The 18,825-nt window shown below is 50.9% G+C and overlaps 8 protein-coding genes across 8 annotated transcripts; 4 read left to right on the forward strand and 4 right to left on the reverse strand.

Annotated features, from left to right (window-relative positions):
- Positions 1-310: 310 nt before the first annotated feature.
- N7462_007782 (uncharacterized protein) lies at positions 311-1,524 on the forward strand (the record flags this gene model as incomplete). Its single annotated transcript, XM_057079500.1, has 2 exons — positions 311-1,028; positions 1,112-1,524. 2 exons carry the CDS (start codon positions 311-313, stop codon positions 1,522-1,524), a joined length of 1,131 nt encoding a protein of 376 aa, XP_056932170.1.
- A 546-nt stretch (positions 1,525-2,070) lies between these two features.
- Positions 2,071-5,664, reverse strand: ctpA (Cu(2+)-transporting P-type ATPase CCC2; the record flags this gene model as incomplete). Its single annotated transcript, XM_057079501.1, has 1 exon — positions 2,071-5,664. The coding sequence occupies one exon, from the start codon at positions 5,662-5,664 to the stop codon at positions 2,071-2,073; it is 3,594 nt and encodes a 1,197-aa protein (XP_056932171.1).
- Positions 5,665-7,090: 1,426 nt separating this feature from the next.
- N7462_007784 (COP9 signalosome complex subunit 7) lies at positions 7,091-8,117 on the forward strand (the record flags this gene model as incomplete). Its single annotated transcript, XM_057079502.1, has 2 exons — positions 7,091-7,349; positions 7,399-8,117. 2 exons carry the CDS (start codon positions 7,091-7,093, stop codon positions 8,115-8,117), a joined length of 978 nt encoding a protein of 325 aa, XP_056932172.1.
- A 929-nt stretch (positions 8,118-9,046) lies between these two features.
- Positions 9,047-10,230, reverse strand: rgsB (uncharacterized protein; the record flags this gene model as incomplete). The annotated part of the gene is made up of 2 exons (XM_057079503.1): positions 9,047-10,001; positions 10,073-10,230. 2 exons carry the CDS (start codon positions 10,228-10,230, stop codon positions 9,047-9,049), a joined length of 1,113 nt encoding a protein of 370 aa, XP_056932173.1.
- A 777-nt stretch (positions 10,231-11,007) lies between these two features.
- On the reverse strand, positions 11,008-12,580 carry gcnE (histone acetyltransferase GCN5; the record flags this gene model as incomplete). The annotated part of the gene is made up of 7 exons (XM_057079504.1): positions 11,008-11,028; positions 11,091-11,798; positions 11,851-11,965; positions 12,025-12,233; positions 12,301-12,354; positions 12,403-12,494; positions 12,559-12,580. The coding sequence occupies 7 exons, from the start codon at positions 12,578-12,580 to the stop codon at positions 11,008-11,010; spliced, it is 1,221 nt and encodes a 406-aa protein (XP_056932174.1).
- Positions 12,581-12,790: 210 nt separating this feature from the next.
- On the forward strand, positions 12,791-13,201 carry N7462_007787 (OST5 family protein; the record flags this gene model as incomplete). Its single annotated transcript, XM_057079505.1, has 3 exons — positions 12,791-12,983; positions 13,039-13,093; positions 13,156-13,201. 3 exons carry the CDS (start codon positions 12,791-12,793, stop codon positions 13,199-13,201), a joined length of 294 nt encoding a protein of 97 aa, XP_056932175.1.
- Positions 13,202-13,384: 183 nt separating this feature from the next.
- On the forward strand, positions 13,385-14,545 carry N7462_007788 (putative DNA repair protein Rad1; the record flags this gene model as incomplete). Its single annotated transcript, XM_057079506.1, has 1 exon — positions 13,385-14,545. The coding sequence occupies one exon, from the start codon at positions 13,385-13,387 to the stop codon at positions 14,543-14,545; it is 1,161 nt and encodes a 386-aa protein (XP_056932176.1).
- Positions 14,546-14,792: 247 nt separating this feature from the next.
- Positions 14,793-18,756, reverse strand: N7462_007789 (MRX complex DNA-binding subunit; the record flags this gene model as incomplete). Its single annotated transcript, XM_057079507.1, is given in 4 exon segments — positions 14,793-14,801; positions 14,852-17,509; positions 17,524-18,624; positions 18,685-18,756. The coding sequence occupies 4 exon segments, from the start codon at positions 18,754-18,756 to the stop codon at positions 14,793-14,795; spliced, it is 3,840 nt and encodes a 1,279-aa protein (XP_056932177.1).
- Between the last annotated feature and the right edge of the window lie 69 nt (positions 18,757-18,825).

Raw genomic sequence — 18,825 nt, forward strand, 5'->3', positions numbered from 1 at the left:
CGCGGAGAGTCACATGATGCTATCGATAAGCTGTGTGCCCGCCCAATCATCAGCACGTGCCATCACCGCCCCAGTTCACAAGTTGATCATCGGCATCTACAGCTTGCAACACCTCAACGATGTCGCTAGGTGCGTTTCCCATGATGCTGTTAAAGAGCGCATCTAACTATATATGAACATCTAGATGAAGAAGCCCTAGAGGCAGTCGCCAATGGCGGTTCGATGGACCTGTATGTGTGAAGCTGGACCAGCAAAGTTATTACCCTGGATCACTCGAGGCTGATAGTGACCTAGAGAGAAATGGACCGGCATGGTCGCGCCACTATTGGAACGCCTGGAACATGTAGGTTATAATAAGGTGAACTCCATCGTGGTGTTTCTGACTGTTTCCCTCCAGAATGTCTACAACGTGTTCCCGATGCCCAAGGCGTCTCCCAGAGCTTATGACGCTCAACCGTTCCTCCAGCCCTCCGAGGCCAGTATGGCTCTGCCAGAAAGTAGCAATAAAGAGAATGCCGCCCCTGGAGGCCCTCAAACCCCTTCTCATCAACAGTCGACAATAGGCTCGTCAACATCAAGCGAACGCGTTCCGGAATCGCAGCCCCAGCCCTCGTCTCAACAAACTAGCGACACGCTTCCGCCTCCTCTTGTGCTCCTTCTAAACTCCATTCGCTCTGCAATCCAAACTCTTTTCGTCAGAAAACCGCCTCACACAATCCAGAGACTCGCTGAGCTTATCCTTCGGCCGACCGCACACTACAGAACACTCCCTGCCTACCTGCGTGCCGTGGATCGTGTTGTATCTGTTACTAGTGGTGCTGATATTTTTCCGTTCAATAGTCCTGCAACCACTGGCACTCAGCCAAATGGTCTCATGCACCCCACCAATAGTGCTGGAACGTATCTGACACCAGACTACTCGTCCGGCCTGGGGAGTGATGAGTCTCTGGGCGGCGCCCTTCTCACGCCGATTCCCTGGTTAACGAATGTCTCGTTTGAAAGCGAAAGTGGAGGTGCATTGCAAGAGGGTATGTTATCTTTGTCTTTTCGCAGTTCTCTCTTGAATATTTAAGAGGTAGTTTTGGAGCCGACATCTAATTTTCAGCAGAAGTTGCGCCCTCGCAGGAGCAAGGCATAGACACGGGTGCCACTTTGGCCATGGAAGGGCAGGAGGCGGAAGCTGGCTCTTCTTCTCCTCCGACGGACACATCGGACGAGGTTCCCCATGCCCGTGGTCCGCCAGTCGTGGGTGTCGAGGACCTAGGATTGCAAGACGGAAAGGACCTAGAGGTGAAGCTGGATGAGCAGGGTGCTAAAGATGGCACGACGGGATCTTCTAGCACCGATGCGCCGCAGCCTAATGACGAAACTCACTCTGCTGATCAGGATGGTGATATTATTCTTGACGACAGCAAACCCAAGGAGGAAATCAACGTTGAAGACACGACAGCAGCTGCGCCCCAGACGGGCGAGGGGAGGTCCGAGTCTGCTGGTGATTCCACGCCAGCTACGAAGGCCGAGTAAAAAGATGGACATTGTTTGCGATAGCATCTTTCTTTTGCCTGCTATTTGCCAACACTCTGGCATCATGATTTATGACCTGCAAGACTACTTGTTATGATGATCATATAGTAATTGATCTGAATTGATATCGCCGTATCGAGTTGTTACACGAGTATGCCATAGTTCACCACTAGTGTAGTTCACCACGGTTCTTTGAGCAGATTCATATATCCTATTGATTGAAGTTGGATTTCCGGAACTCTTGGATTCGAAGTTGACATGATAGGACTTCTGATAGATTGACTCCAGCCAGGTAAAGTAGTCAACCACAGACACCAATTATACCTGGAAAGCACAGCTACGTGAGGAGTGGTGCATTAGAGAAGCTCGGAAGCTCAGAGCCCTCACGCACGAGGATAGGGAAAAGAAGGTCAATATCGATTCATAAAAATATATCTGTACAAAAGGAGGTATCGAACATCTAAATCAAACCAGGAACGCCGAGAATGAAACAAGCCAGAGCCCCTAGCAAATAACTCCAGACAAAGGTAGCCCTCACAACCAGGATTAGACAGGTGGCTCAACAGTCTGCAACGGGACATACCCCTCGTCCTCCCGGATCGTTTGCTGTTTCCCAGTTGCCAGGGACCACAGCGCAGAAACAGTGTCTTTTGCCCACCGACGCAGAGAGCGCGGGTGGTCGGACGAAAGCATGGTGGCTGGCGTCCACCAGCTGGCTTGACGTGAATGGTGCCGGCCACCGTTGACAGGGATGGCGCCGGAGCCAAGCTCCTTCTCCAGTCGTTCGGTATTCATCCAGGACGGGCGACGCCAGAACTTCAGGAGGAGACTACTGACGACGACAGAGACGCTGGATGCGGCCATGGCGGCGCCTGCAGCCATGGGTGGCAGCATAAAGCCCGTGAAGGGGAGAAAGAGACCCATGGCGAAAGGAAGGCCGATGACATTGTACAGGCAAGCCCACACCAGGTTCAACTTGATGCGGGAGAAGACGGAGCGCGAGAGGGAGAGACTGGCAGGCACAGACAAGAGGTCATCTGGGCGCATCAAGACGATGTCCGCGGCCTCCATGGCCACGTCTGTTCCAGATGCGAGTGCAATTCCAACGGATGCGGTGGCCAGGGCGGGGGAGTCATTGATACCATCACCAACCATTGCGACACGCTCGCCGTTCAGCTGGAGTGAGGAGATGATAGCGCGTTTGTCGGACGGGGAAGCGGAGGCGTGTACTGAGGCGGCGGGTATACCGACAGCCGAGGCGATGGAGAGCGCTGTGGAGGATGTGTCACCGGTGACCATTGAGGTGGAGATGCCCATGCGGTGTAAGGCTGCAATTGCGGCGACGGCAGACTCCTTGACGCTGTCGCGGAGGGAGAGAGTTCCAGAGTAGCGGCTATCAATTGCGACGTGGATCCGTGTGATGCCTGACGAAGTGTCGGAGGGCTTTGGGGTTTCCAATTCCGAGTCTTCGCCTTCCGAATCGGACTCAGCAGAGGCAGGCATGGATACATCTCTGGACCGTAGAAACGCTGCGTTGCCCAGGAGGACCTGGTAGCGGACACGCTCGGCGCTCGACGTAGGTTCAACGGTGGCAGAGATACCCTGACCGACGCATGCATCGAAGTCTCCGATACTCCCTGGCAACCCATCTTCGCCCGGGTGACCAGATTGTGTTTTCGCTTCCGACAAGATAGCTCGACCGATAGGGTGTTCGCTACCCATTTCTGCAAGACCAACGATCAACCACCATAGCTGACGTCGCCAGTCGTTGGCAGTCCAATGGGGTTCAATTCGAGCCTGGGCCACGCTCATCCGACCGGTTGTAAGTGTGCCGGTCTTATCGAACACAACATGGCTGACTTTGGTGGCAGCTTCAAGAACGGCCCCTCCCTTAACGAGGATGCCATGCTCAGCACCGACACCAGTGCCCACCATGACGGCAGTCGGTGTACTAAGACCCAAGGCACAAGGGCATGCAAAAACAATGACAGAAATACAAAGTTTAAGACAGACCATGACTCGGCCACCCCCATCCTCGGATTGAAAAATCTTAGGCGGATTCGACAAGACATGGCTGAGGAACATCCAGCCAAAGAAGGTGATCAAGCCAAGGCCGATGATGGCCGGAACAAAGTAGCCGGCGACAATGTCCGCCATGCGCTGGATGGGTGCACGGCTGGTCTGTGCATCCTGAACAAGCTTCACGATCTGGCTCAATTGCGTGTCCTTACCAGCCCGAATAACCTTGAAATCGATTGAGCTAGTGCCATTGACAGTGCCGGCGATGACGTGGCTGCCTTTCTTCTTGTGAATGGGTAAAGCCTCCCCGGTAATCATACTCTCGTCAACATAACTTTCGCCCCGAATCACCACACCATCGGCGGAGACCTTATCCCCGGGACGAAGAATTACGATGTCGCCAACTTGGATCAACTCGGTGGGGATAATTTTCTGATTCACAGATGCATCGTCTGAAAGGGCCGGCTCGGACGAGCTCGAAGTACCTTGGGCGGTCCACCCATCAGCCAACTTCTCAGCCGCAATGGGATCTTCGTAGATTGTGGTCATCGGCGGAGCCAGAGACATAAGACGGGACAACGCCGCAGAGGTCTGTCCCTTTGCCCGGTTCTCTAGCCATCGGCCGAGTGTGATGAAGGTAATCAGCATAGTGCTGGTATCGAAAACAGTGCTTGGGCGCTTATGAGCATCGCTAAACATTGCCATGAGCATAGTAAAGCAACTATAGAAGAAGGCCGCTGAGGTTCCCAACATGACGAGTACGTCCATGGTCGGGGATCGATGCTTGAGTGACTTATAACTGGTAGCGTAGAACCGCCTACCGATGCCAAATTGTACAGGGATTGTTAGAACAAGGCAGACCACGTCTCCAAGATAAAGACCGGGCAGTAGTTCCAATTTACCAAAATCGAGCGCTCGCAGATACATTGGCAGGATCATGTTGATAAAAAAGACTGGTACTGCAAAGGATGTGGAAGTAATGAATGCGCGGCGCCATTCCTGAATCTCTTTTGTTTTGGCCAAGGATTCCAGCTGTGCATTGGTATCGTCCGAGTCCGCGATCAAAGCGTTGTAACCGGCAGCCTCGATGATGTCAAATATAGATCGAATCCCGATCACGGATGTGTCAAAGGCAATGAGCAATTGGGAAGTTGCGAGAAGTATTGATGCTGAATTGACCCCTGATCGGCTAAGAAGATCTTCCTCCAAGGCCGACGCAGATGTGGCATCTCGCAGGCCGTGGATGCTCAATTTGATTTGTTGAGTTTTCCTGGACAGCGGCTCCTGCAGTTCCGATGATACGATCGATGCATCGAAGCCTGCATCCTCGACAATTGTGGCGATTTTCTCGGGAGAAAGAATGGACGGATCATGCACAATAACCGCGCGCTCAGCGAGTAGACTAATATTGAAATGAATCAGACCTTCGACATTGGCAAAGGCATTCTGGACGCTGGATGTACAAGCGCCGCAAGTCATCCCTCCAACCGCAACGGTGGTCACCCTGTGCCCGAATTTGTTCTCCGTCAAGTCCGCGAGCTTTGAGGACTCCTCCAGACCCACGCATGACGACTTGGTTTCTATTACCCGTGCGCCAAACCCTCTATCCTCGACGATCTCTGCGATCTGTTCCGGCGTGATCTTAGTAGCGTCATGTTCGACTACAGCGCGCTCGGAGAGCAAGGAGACATTGACAGAGTCCACTCCCTCCACATCTTTCAGACCACTTTCCACCGCCGACGTACACGCGCCGCATGTCATGCCTTCGATCGCGAGGGTGGTTGATGATAGCCGGGTTGCCGAGTCATTTGGGACGTTGGGGTCTGTTGTCTTGATATGTTCCTCTGTCGATAGGACTGCGGCATCAAACCCACAGTCTTCAATCATCTCTGCGATCTTCGCTGGCGGTATAATAGCGGGATCATGTTGCACGGCGGCTCGGCCCATGATCAAGCTCACGGAGACCTCGCCCGCGCCCGCTATTCCCTTAAATGCGCCCTCCACCGCAGATGTACACGCTCCACAAGTCATCCCGTCGACCTTCAAGGTTGTGGTCGCCATGGCGGGCAGTCGATCGACGGGAGCGATGGAATCGGCCGCGCCGCACGGTTCTGCAGACATGGCGAAGATATGGACGAGCGAAAGGGCGTACTATCTCATGAGGTTGGATTTCCAGGAGGGCGTGCGACCCGATGAGGGGAGAGACGAGGGCGATAGCGTGATGCAGGACGGATGCTCTCGGATCGACCGCGGCCGGTCAGATCATTCCCCAATACAGGCGAACAGTAGCGGAAGAGACGGGGAAAGCGTAAAAAAGAAAAGAAGAAGAAAGGAAAGAAGGGGAGACTCGGGCCACGTCACGGCAGCCAGGAACCCCTTCTTTGGTGGCTGACCAAGAATCAAGTGACTGTAAACTCGAACTAGCAAAAAAGGTGGATGAGTGGATGTGGTGGACGTGGATGTGATTACGCAGTGGGATGTGCAGTGGATCGGCGCCACGCTGAGGAATGCGGCCCGCGCAGTTCAAAGATCGCGGCCGGACGGATCCAGGCTTCAGGCAGAATGCCAATACCAACCTGCGCGCCCTTCCATCATCAGCGGCTGTCCGGGGCTATCCAGGGCTGTCAAAAGTGGATTTCTCAGGCGACGCTGAAACATTGGTTGGGGGGGACGGACCTGTCAGCGTGGCCGTCGTTTCAGGTGGACGAGAGTGTATGAGGTTGTTGGATCTGTTGGATCCAAGGCCGCGGGATGATGCCGTGTGCAACGCGAAGCAGTGCTTATCTTCGCAGAACCACAGGACCTTGCATTGAATACGAGCTCATGGGAGGATCAACCGGTCGCCGGGTCTCGGGCATATCATCAAGACCAAGAGTATAGATACTCCCCATACTCCGTATAGGTGGTCTTCTGGAGCCTGCCAAGACACGCGGCCCCAAAAGACTTAATCAAGATGACACGGATAGAATGTCTATCCTACGAGTTCCAGTACTTTATTCAGGGAAGAATTCCCTGATTAATTTGATTACTATGATTGTTGTGAGTCTGCTGAATATGACCTGTATAGAACATGGTCGGTAGTGGTGCCATTCACTGTGTCTTGGATGTATCACCCATTGACTTCCTCTAGTTAATCCTCACGCCAGGGAAACCTAACTTCAACCATCGGATTAGATAAGCTGATGGGCTGATAACTAAGCGGGGCTATCGATAAGCGGGTCTCTTGTTTGCATGGTTTGTGTAGAATGCAAACCGGAGCTCCGGCAAGATAAACAACCTCACCTCCGCGCACTCGGAACCTGGAAGCTGTTGTGCTACTCCACACGGGATACTTCATCTTTCATACGTTGTCCTTTAGATACTCCGAGCCTTCGGAGCTGAGGGGCAGACAGTAAACAGAGCGACAGGATCCGCATTCTCCTTTCCTCACACTGTCCTCTTTGTCCTTCGTCCCCTAAGTGGGCCTCGATTGCTTTGATTTCATACCTCCATTGGGCCCCCACCACCTGATCTAATTATCAACTTCCCCTACGATTGACCGCATTTCATGGACCAAACACACTCCCGGGCCCTGGAGGCTCTACAGCCCTTCATTGCCCTCGCCACATCCAACAGCGCAACTTCCCCGCGCTTCGTCGCCAATATCGTCACAAATGCGACCAGCAGCCCCCAAACATACGTCTTCGCCGAGTTGCTCGAGACGCCGACCATCCAAGCCCTAGCGGCCCCCGATACCCCCGCAGAGTACCAAGCCTACCTGAAGCTGCTGGAGATCTTTGCTTGGGGTACATGGCAGGATTATCAAGGTCAGTCCCTCTTCCCATTTTGACTATCGCGACGGGCCGATGCTAACAGAATCCCGCGGGACGTTCGAAACAGCCACCCCTAACCTGCCCAAACTGAGCAGCGAGCAATCCCAAAAACTCCGTCTTCTCTCCCTCCTCTCCCTCGCCTCAACCACAAAACCCCTCACATATCAAAGCCTTATGGACGCCCTCTCTCTCTCCACTACCGCCGAGCTCGAATCCCTCGTGACGGCCGCCATCTATGCCAATCTTATCTCCGCGCGCTTGTCCCCCGCCTCCATCCCACCAACCGTAGACGTCAGTTCCGTCGCCCCTCTCCGCGATGTGCAACCGCAGTCCCTTCCGAAGATGATCGCCCTCCTCACAGAGTGGGAGGCCCGGTGTGGCGCCGTCATCGCGGACCTCGAGGCCGAAGTCGTGCTCGTCAAGACCAACGCTGCGAAGCGGCACGCGAAAGAACAGGAGCATGAGCGGCTTTTGGAGGAAGCCACAAAGCGCCGCCAGAGTGCAGTGGGGCTTGATAGTACCGCGGGCGCCGGCAATGGACGAGCCGGTAAGGCTGCCGGTGTCGGGCGGCGACTGGGAGGACGGCTGGGGCTAGGGATGGGTGGTAACAAGCGCGAGGCGGACGACATTGACGTCGATGACGGGTTCGCGTCCGGGGACAACGGGGAGTCTGGCTCGCGCATGGACATCGATGAAGGCGCGGGGTCATCGCGGGGGAGCAGTAGCAGACATTCAAAGCGGATACTGGGGCGCAAGACTTGATGGGGCTCTAAGCGATGCGAATTGATGACCGTCAATGATCAAGTTGCTTAACCTCGCTTAGCATACGTCCATGAAAGACAACTCGGGAAATTTATGTCCCTTTATGAATCAATGATGCGAGCTTATTACATGTTTTTTTCGCCAATTTCTATCGCGGATAGTCAAGACGCATATCTGCTCATATCGATTTAGGTGGCTGTCTAGATGTACCGATCCTGATTAGCCTTATACAACATGTATAGGCAATATTTCCAGTACGAAATACTATGGCCAGACGCCAGAGCCTTGGAATTATATATTTCCATATGGATGCAATCCCTCACACTTGTGTCGGTTAGTTCAGATGCCGTTGTGGAGGCAGAGCCGTGGGATGTAGAGTTACTAGTTACTTTTGGCTAATTGAACCTAACATACTGCATCAAGGATAGTAAAATCACCTAAATAGGTCGCATTCGTAATGCCCTAATGGCCAGACTCATTTAAAACATAAGTACAATACAAGTGACCAAAATCGGAAGGGGTATTGAGAGAAGGGAACAAATGAAAAAAAAAAGACACGGAAATAAGTGGACAATGGGCAAATATGGACACGACAAGGAGATTGAATTGCGGGACCGCCGAGAGAATTAGCGGGTGGAAGGGAAATCAGGAAGGGGTTAAGATGGAGAGGCCCCAACACTCTCGAGACAAGATGAATCCGGCAAAAATTACGGGTGACAAGCGAGTCTCCAGGAGCAGGGCAAATCCAAAGATTAGTGCTTCGCAGAAGCATATCAGAACAGGAAAAAATCCGAACGCCGGGCTAGAATTACCTCCGACAAGTGGTACGAGGGCAGGTTTTTCTGGGGGCGATGACGGTGGCCATCTCACATCATCGTTTCGCTTCGAGTCGCACACAACACGTGGGACCAAAGGGATGGGGGGTTTTCTCACAGCATCGTGCCTGGCACAAAAATGAACAAGATACTCAATGCAGCGGCAGTCAAGAACGAGATCAAAGCAGTGACCACAGCACGCTTGTTCAACAACTTGCGAACATATGGTTCCCGGATTGGCGCCCAAGTCATAAATGTGTATTCGCTGTATCCAAGGAACGCCATGACAGGGTCAATCTTGTACTGATAGGAGATGATGAAATAAGACGCAATCGCGAAGGGAAGGATGACCCAGCAACGAACATCACGAGGCTTGTTGCGCAGGACCACATAGAAGGCACCCCAGAAACCACCCCCGAAACTGATCAACGCAAACGCAAGACGGGCCAGGATACTGAGCGGCACAAGGTTACCGAGAGCCTTGGCCTGCAAGAAACCTGGGAATGCGTCTCGCTCCATGGCCTGGAAAACGTAGTCCTTCGCGGGGTCAAACACCTCGGGGTCGTCACGACCATCGTCTTCGATCAAATTAATGATTGTGGAGACCATTGTTTCCGGGAGAATGATCTCGCGCTCGGCGCCAGGGAGTAGATAGGTATATAGAATCTTCTCGGCGCTAGCACGGATATCATTTCGAGCAACAGTGTGGCCAGGTGAATTGGAATCGCCATTGCGAGTGCCAGAGCTGGGACGAGGGTCATTGGAAGGAGTCCGTTGAGCGGCAGACTGCTGAGAGCCGATACTGTTCTGCGGCGAGTGGGAAGAGGTGTGGCCCTCGGAGCGTAGGAAGGCAGATAGGCGGTGGTCGGCATCGCGGTCCTTTTCGTTGTGCGAACGTGAAGGCCCAGCCTCCACCAGTGGGATATCACCCAAGTTCTCCAGGTTCTCCAACATGGCGGACGACCGCTTACTATCGGCTCTCTCAATGTCGGGGGTTGCGACAAGGACGGAACGGCGAAGCTCCCGGACATAGTGACGGCACAGCGACATGTGTTGCGAGACATCGAGCCTGAAAGGTTTCGGAGTAAAAATTAGATATACTATGCCATTTAGAGATATTTGCAAATATGTTTGGCTTACCAAAAATCCAAATAATCCACGGAGCGCTGTTGATCGCGCATGTAGATGTAGAAAGAGAAGAGATCAACAGGGGCCAGGGTGCGACGGCTCAAGACCTCGAAGAGCGTTGGGAGGCGATTCCGTTCCTCAACATCGAGGAATGAGTCCGGCGAAGCCATTTTGGTAGCGTTGATAGGAGTTGTTCGAGGTGAAAAATCCAGCACCGGGTTTGGAAGTCGAAGTGGAAATAATGAGGGGCGCTAAAAGGGGGTAGAGAGCGTGTAAAGTCGCGTTTGCTCGAGCAAGATCAACTCAAAACTTCAACAAGCCAAGAAACAGTAAACAAGACCCTAAAAGAACGAAGAGCACCCTGTGGGGTGCTTGAGGGAGGGGTTTGTGAAGAGAATTGAGGATGTCGTCGCAGGACACGCAATAATAGGGTTGCCGGGATAGGAGAAACAGAAACCCCTGGCGCCGCGGCAACAGATCAAAAATCAGCCCAAAGCCGCTCCGCAGCAGCTGTAATTAGGCGAAGGCAAAACACGAACAGCTCATCAATTGAATGTCAAACGAATGAGACCAAGCTCAGCGGCAAGAGGGACGAAGAGTCAGCAAAGAGGACTCCGTACTTTCGTCGACCAGCCTCTTGTCTTGGCGTCGGGCTGAAACAACACGGCTTATGTAACATTCCACCCGTCACGGCCCCATTTTCTAGCCGCCGATATTGCATCATCTTCCGCCATCCTCCATATTACGACCATATACACAGATTCTTCACCTTACTCCGAAACGGTTTGATCGGCACTGGTGCGATTGAAAATGACATTAATTCATGTGTCCTTACAAGGCAAATCCTCCTGCTCCGCTAAACTTATCCACAGGGTATTGGTAAATCCAAGTGCCTCCCAAACGCCGTTCCATGTAAAAAGCCAGATTTGCATGATAGTAGTGAATTCTCAATGTCCATCAGAAAGATGCTGAAACAGTTCAATTAGCCAAAAGAACAATCAATAGGTCGATCTGAAGACACTAAACTCACCGACCACTCGGGGATATTCCGAATCTGTTGCCACATAAACTTCTCGAGTTTGTTGGCGCTCTTGGCGTAGGGGGTGTTCTCGTTGTTGTATCGTCGGCAGTTGTCGAAAATCAACATCGCATCCTTGATAAAATCTTGTGGGGTCGGGTACATGTCCTTCTCGTGCTTCTCTTCCATGGTAGACAGATCCATTGGCTCCAGGATCACTTCATAATAATCCGGCACTTCATCACGGTTCACCGGTTGAGTGAACGGCCAGGCGGCACTATGATTCTGCATATCATTCAATAGGTGGAGCAGTTGGTTGTAGTTTGGACCATGGCGAGGCTGGCGGGCCAGTTCATCCATATCAGGTGACCATCCGGATTCCTTGATTCCTGCAATCAAAAGAGGATCGATCTTGCATACTCCGTTCTTCCATTCCTTGGGGGCTGGATGGATAATATGCGACCGACTGAATGCACGAATCTTTGCTTGCACGGCTTCCTTCTGCTTCAAGAGCATCCGCCCCATTTCAAGATACCGAATCTTGGGAAGCATGGTGCACTGCATGATCGTACCTCCTTCGTAATCCTTGATGTATCCCATCCAGATTGACTTGTCAAGGGTAATCTCCTTAGTAAATCCTTGCTTCTTGAAGTATCCGATGGCATAGTTATCCGCATACGTCAAGAAATGCATAATCGGGGAGGTGGCTTTCACGTAGTCCTATTGAGAGGGATTTAGCGGCAAACATCAAGGTCTAGGGAGTTCACCATACCTTCAAGTGAGACATCAAGTGAGCACCATACCCTTTGACCTGCTGGTCAGAGGAAATCGCGCAGAAGACGATCTCCGCGAACTTGCGGCTATTAAAGGGCCGGTAAGTGATTCCGCTAGAGGACGCTGTCAGTGTTCATCGCAATCATGATATGTCAATGCTCAATTTACGCACCCAACAACCTCAAGAGGATGCTTGACGATGGCAATTGACAAGTGTGAACGATCGTAGACGAGTCGGGCAATGTAGTCCTTCGGCATCTTCGGCAGTTGCTTCTGGAAGATGCACTTCAGGCCTGTAAGCACGATGAAGCTATCATGCGATCCATCATTGTTGACCACACGGAACTCAATATCTCCTCGACGCTCTTCTAGGACAGCAGGCTTATCGGTCGAGTCAGTCCATGTTGAACTCAAGCAAGGCGAGGGAGTGGGGGTGAAAGGGACTCACTTTCTCCGGGAATGGAACAATACGCAGTGGTGGCTTGCGCAATGGACTCTCTTCCTGGTCAAGGATTAGAATGATTTGTTACAGGGTTTCTGGGTGACAAACCTCTTTCTCTGGTGAATCGGTGCGTGCTTTCTTACTGGCTTGGTGCTGAGAGTCCGGGGAAGCTGCCTCCTCTGAGGCCTTCCTCTTGGCACCTATATAATATTAGTTACCGCCAGCAAATGTCTGATAGTCACCATAGTATATCAAACAACTTACTCTTGGGGGATCCAGCGGCCATGGTGGATGGTTGAGGTAACACCGTGACTGCGCGTTGCATGAGATGACGCTCCCCAGTCTTTCAGACCAGAACAGAAAGCGGTGTATGGCGGCAGGTCTGTCTCCCGTATCGGCCAGATCGACGCATCTATACCTCCCACGGTCTACAACTCTCCTGTTGATGACCGATCACCTCTTGATATCGAATCCTCTGCACACAGATCAATTACTCATGTCTTTGAACAAAGCCTGGGAGGCAGCCTCCGCAACACCTTTCTCACCTATCGTTTCTAAGGACAGCCAGTTTACTGTCGGCTTCAACTTACTGCTTCTCGGTAAGGATAGCTCACCATCACTTCAAACGAAGTATATCTATCTAACCTTCTCTATGACAGCAATTATCTTCACTGGACTTTTTGGCCTGAGTAAGTTGACTTCTAGGGACGATGCCAAATAACAGCTTCTCACAATCATCAACAGACCGGTCTTTTCTGAGTGTCGCGTCTCTGGGTGTCCCAGCTTCATTACTGTTTGGGTGAGTAGATGCGCCTTCATTGCAATACTTGAAATCCTACTAAATTATGCTATCATACATAGTTTTGGCGCTGTTTTCACTATCTGCGCTGCCGGAGTTTATGTTTAACGCGTATCGATACCCACAGACTACCCCTTCCATGTACCATAAGCAGGGAATTTAAAGGGGACTGTCTTGCTAGACGCTTCCAAATTATCACACCTTTGTGAAAAATTTTTCATACCTGATCATATCATCTTTGTGCCCCCCCTCCCCCAAAGTACAGGATAGCAGGTCTCACCTCACATCACCATGGAGCCACTCTTCACCGGTGTCTCGAATAATGCCCACCACCTCTATACTCTGCTCTCCTGTATTGGATTTGTCCCTAGAGCAACAGTTCGGATTTCCCCTGAGGGCCTTCGATTCTCCGCTGAAGAAGGCCGCGTCATCTCTGGACTAGCATTCCTGGACAAATCTCTGTTTACCAGCTATACCTTCAACAAGCCAACCAATAATCACAATCCTACGGAAGAGTCCAATGGAAATGATGATTCTTTGGATGAGCAAGCGGATCCGCAATTCGTCATCTCGCTCTCTGCGCTGCTTGAGACATTGAAAATCTTCGGCATCAACGACCTGAATGAACCCAGTGGATCCCGAGAAAGCAATCTCCCCCAAACCAATCCGGCCTCGAGTGCATTTAATGCCCCCGCCTTACTCATGGACCGCTCCTGTACTATTCAATATTTTCAGCACGGTGCTCCGCTCAGTATCGCCATCACAGAAGCTGGTGTAAAGACAACTTGCGAGTTAGTGACCTACGAGCGTGAAGATGATGAACAAGACATACCATTGCAGCGCGATGCTATTATTATGAAATTGATTATGGGCTCTGCTTGGCTACATAATGCAATTGGCGAGCTGGATTCTTCCAATCCAACCATTCTCAAGATGTCAGCTTGCGCCAACCGTGAGCCATACTTTGCTCTAACTGGCGCCGGTGGTCCTTTCAGTGAATCAACTGTGGAATTTTCCATTGACCAACATAATGAAATTGTTGGTGGTTCCACCCAAGGAGGCCCATCGCAGATGCGCAAAGTCCTAACTGATGATGGGACATCACGAGCACGTGCAACAAGAGCGAAACTGGCTCCCACTGTTACAGAAACATTCCAGATTTCGCCACCACCGTCTATGGGCGAGCGCATCAGACAGAATTATAGCTTTGCACTCATTCGAAAGGCTGCTCGTGCTATGGCGGTCGCCAATAAAGTCAGTATTCGAGGTGATAGGCAGGGTGCGCTGAGCTTGCAGTTCATGATTTACCTGGATGACCCAAGCCCTTCTGGTAGGTCTATAGGTGCTGGTGTCAAGGGGCGTGATGTTCCAAAGCATTTTGTCGAATTTCGCTTCGTGCCACTCCTTGATGACGAGGATGCTGAGATAGATATAGAGCGAGATGATCAATAGCCTAGCTACAGTTTTACACACTTTGAACTATCTAAATGTTCTTGACCTACGCAATAATTGGATTAAAAGTATTCGAAATGTACTCTCATCGTGCGTGGAAGCAAAAGGAATAAATAAAATTATGTTCGGAATATTTGGAATAATTTTCCTCCTGACGCTTAAAAATGGGTATGATAAAGCTTCTCAACAAATTTTACCTGTGCTTGTGACCAGACCTCGACGATACGAGAGGGTTCGTGAACGGATATTACATGACCTAGATATGCATGAGTATAGTTTAAAAAGGAAGCCTATTCAGAAACACACCTCAGCAATAGACTGCCTTTCAATGATTGACTTTTGCCTCTCATTTCGCGAAACGCGGTAATAGTAGTCACTGAAGTCACCGCACTGCATGTGCCGCAAGAATTCCTCATCGTGGGTGATAACAATCAGCTGGAAGTTTGACTGTTGTTGGCGGGTACGTATAATATCGTGTAATGACTCTGCCAGAGAGCGGATATTGTCACGGTCCAGGTTCGTGGTGGGTTCATCGAGGGCGATGAGACCACAATTAACACCGAAGCACTCCGCCAAAGCCAGACGGATAATAATACTAGCGAGTACCTTCTGGCCAGCACTGCAGCGACCTCGCATGTCCATTTCTGCGCCCTGCTTGACCATACAGACTCGGTAGTTGTAGGAGCGGTTACCCTTGGCGTTCTCATTGTCAGACCGAATCAAAATAGTGTCGACATCTGTTCCTCGGTAGGTCTTTTGCCAGAGCTCGCCAATGATGGAGTTGATTTCTTCCATCTTTAAGCTATGATAGCGCATAATAGCCTTATCAAGAGCGCCGCCATACCTAGCGAGGTCATCGACCGCGGCTTTAGTAGTCTCCACTTTAATATGGCTTTCTTTGTATTTCGATGCGGCATCCTTGTAGTCTGTGTTCCAGTCTGCTAGGAGCTGCATCAGCTGATCGTCCTTGGATTTCATTTCGCCCATTTTGCTGGCTTGCTTGGCAGCGAGGGCGTTATGTTCACGAGTCAAACGCTCGGACTCTCGTTGGAAGCGGCTGCGATCAACCTCGGCGTTCTGCGCCTCGAGCTGCCTAACTTCCTCCAAGACCTTATCTAGAGATCGGGTGGCTTGACGATATGTCAAGTTATCTGAGTACTGCCGCTTCGTATTCTCGCTGTCTTTCAACTGAGCAGATATTTTATTGATTTGTCTTGTGATCTCGCCTTGCTCGGATTCAAGCTTGGTGATTTCGCCTTCGATCTCAGCGAGTTCTTTTCTACTCCTGTCGAGCTGACTGGGCCCTCCTCGTTCATTGTAAGAGTTGATATCGTCGTTTGCAAGATCAAGCTGATGAATGCACTCCGAGAGACGGTTGATCTCATGCTGTAGGTCTCGCTCCCGTGCGTCAGCTCGTTGACTAATGTCATCGTAGCGAGCTTGAGCCTGAAGCAGTTCAGGCGAGAGGTTTTCAATATCACTATCAGCTTTTTCGATTGCTTCACGCTGTTGAGCATTGAGCCTTTTGTATTCTTCCAGCCGGACAAGCAGGTCGGCTTTCTTTTCCAGCTGGAATTTGGCATTGCTGAGGTTGTCCCTCACGTCTCTCAGTTGAAGCTCAAGCTTGTTCATCTCGCTTCGGTTCTGATCTTTCTCATTGATTAACTTCGCCAAAGTTTTCTTCAGCTCTCGGGATTTTTCGTTGATTGTCGAAATTTCTTCTTGGATATCCTCCAGCGTACGGCCCATGGAAGAATCCTGTTGCTTTGCAGAGAGCTCCTGCAATTGTGAAGCAATGTTCTTAATATCGGCATCGTACCTTGCAATCGTATTGACCGTCTTTGCAAGACCTTCAACATCTCTCTTGTACTCTGATTTCTCGCTTACCAGTCGGTCATGTGCCTCAAGTTTATCTAGAAGCTGATCCCTCTGCGCTTCACATTCTTGCTCTTCCCGCTCTAACTCGGGGATATCTGTCTCTGAGAGGCGGATCCACTGGTCATAGAACCCACTGGCTGCACGAGCAATTTCAAGGTCTTGCTCCATGTTCTTTAGGATCTCATCCTCAGCATCCCAGCCAGCCTTTTTGACCAGGGCCTCGAGCTTTTTGGTGAATGTCTGAAGTTCCGATTCGTTCTTGAAAGATCTTTGACACGTCCGGCAGAGCTTGGTTCGTTTTGCTGCATCAAGACACTTGTTAAGATACTCGCCCATACCAGCATACTGGTCAGCATCCTTCCGGGCAAGCTCAAATGCAGCTTGGCGGTCCTTAAGAATGATGGGGTATTCGGAAGGCTCGTCACCGACCGCTTCATGGATCTCATTCACGCAATCATCAAGGTCCTTGCGTCTCAACTTCAGATGCTTCTTCGCATTCTTCAGCTTGAACTCGACTTGCTCTACCTCTCGGCTCACTGCATCGCGGTCACGCTCTGCGTCGACAACCTTCTTTGATTCAATATCAACAGCATGCTGAAAGTCCTTTTCCAGCGTTTGAGGCTGCCAATCTGGGCCAACAACCTTCGCAAGACGGTCTCCATGTGCACCCTTCATTGTCTGTAGACCTCGTTCTCTGTCCTTGGCCTCCTTTTTGAGATGATCCAAGCGAGCTAAATCACCAGCCTTTTTGGTAGAGTCAATCAATTCAGAATTCAATCTTGTGTTCTCATCCTCCAGATGTTGGATCTGAGAATTGATATTTTGAATCTCTTGGTCCCAGGAGGCAGTCTTGCCTCGCTCTTTAGAGGTTTCTAGGCTGGAGCTAATGTCATCGATTTTGGCTTCCAATCCGGCTTGAACTGCCTCGTCGATGTCAATCTCGTTCAGCTTTCCTTGGTACACTGCAGCTTCTTTGTCATTCGAAGCGATGCGCCTCTTTGCGGCGCTTTTGCTCTCTTGAAGGGCAGACTTCCGCTGCCCAATCTCATTCAAAGCTTCTTGAACCTCCCGGAGCTCCTGCTGAGCCTCACGTTTCACACGATCCAGGGATTGGTTTTTTCTCGCAGATGGCGCCGTAATTTCTGCATGAACGCATTGATTCCTTCTTGGTCGAGATTGTCATCAACTCCACGGATATTGTTGCCACGGGCAACCTCAATGATCATGTTCTGGCGTCTTTCAACTTGTCGCTCAAAGTTTGCTTTGTCGTTCTCATGTTTTCCGCTCTCGGCTTGTTTCAAACCCAGCCTGTGTCGGGCACTCTCGATGTGCTCTTTGAGTTCCATATAGTTTTCTTTTTGGGCTTCTTCTTGTTGCTGGTACTCAATTTGCTTCGTCTCAAATTGCTCCAAATTTGACTGAAGCCATTCATCCGAGTCGTCCAACTCAACAAGGTGCTGTTTTAAGTTATCAATTGTGGTTTGAACGCTCTTCGCCTCAATTCGCTTTCCTTCAAGGGCCCCGAGAACTTGAGAATAGCTTTCAGATTCTTTCCAGGCCTTGTCGGCCAGGTCATTTATACGCCGCAGCTCTTTCGACATCTGCTGAGTCTCTCCTCGTAGCACCTCGATCTCATCCTGCAGCTTGATGGATCGCTTCTCAGCACGATCAGCCTTGTCTTTATCTTCTTTGGCATGTTGCTCCATGATCTTGAATTTGGCTAGCTCTTCATTTTGCTTTTTACGTAGCGCTTTGATATTGTCGATGGCCTTGGTGTACTTCATTGCTTCAAAGATCTCGTCAAACTTTTTCTTCAATACAGAAGGTTCACTCATTGGCCAAAGGCTCTCATCCTGGTGACAGAAGATAACACAGTCCAAGACGGCCTTGGAAACACCTAAATATTGAGGCATGATCTGGTCTAGTTCCGCAACACGGGATGAGATCGACGCACGTTCGCCATTTTTCACCATGACAAGCTGTGCCTCTAAAGTCTTTTGTTGCCGCGTAGTTTTCTTAACGGTAAGCTGGAGACTGCGCGTGGCTACCATCTTGGCGCCCGAGGTGCCATTGAACGAAAGCTTCACCTGGGCGAGGACTTCCTTCTCACCACATAGCTTAGGATCATGAATGAAAGCACCACCTTTGCTGTTCGGAGGGAGATCGCCCGTGGTGGCATACTTGAGACATTCGATGATGGTCTAGGCCCTGTCAGCTTGCAGAGCTATTGCCTCGTACGCTTCCGACTATAGAGAGCATACCGTCTTTCCTGAGCCATTATATCCAACAATCAGAGTCAGAGGTGTGTGGAACTGTATTGTCTCGCTGCGCATGTTGTCGAACGAACGGACTCTGGGAAGGAAACTCACAGGTTAGCATAGGCCCGGAAAAGCAGGATGGCA

Source organism: Penicillium macrosclerotiorum (genome assembly GCF_028827735.1).
Source record: "Penicillium macrosclerotiorum strain IBT 26536 chromosome Unknown utg000007l_segment0_segment0, whole genome shotgun sequence".
Taxonomy (NCBI): Eukaryota; Fungi; Ascomycota; class Eurotiomycetes; order Eurotiales; family Aspergillaceae; genus Penicillium; species Penicillium macrosclerotiorum.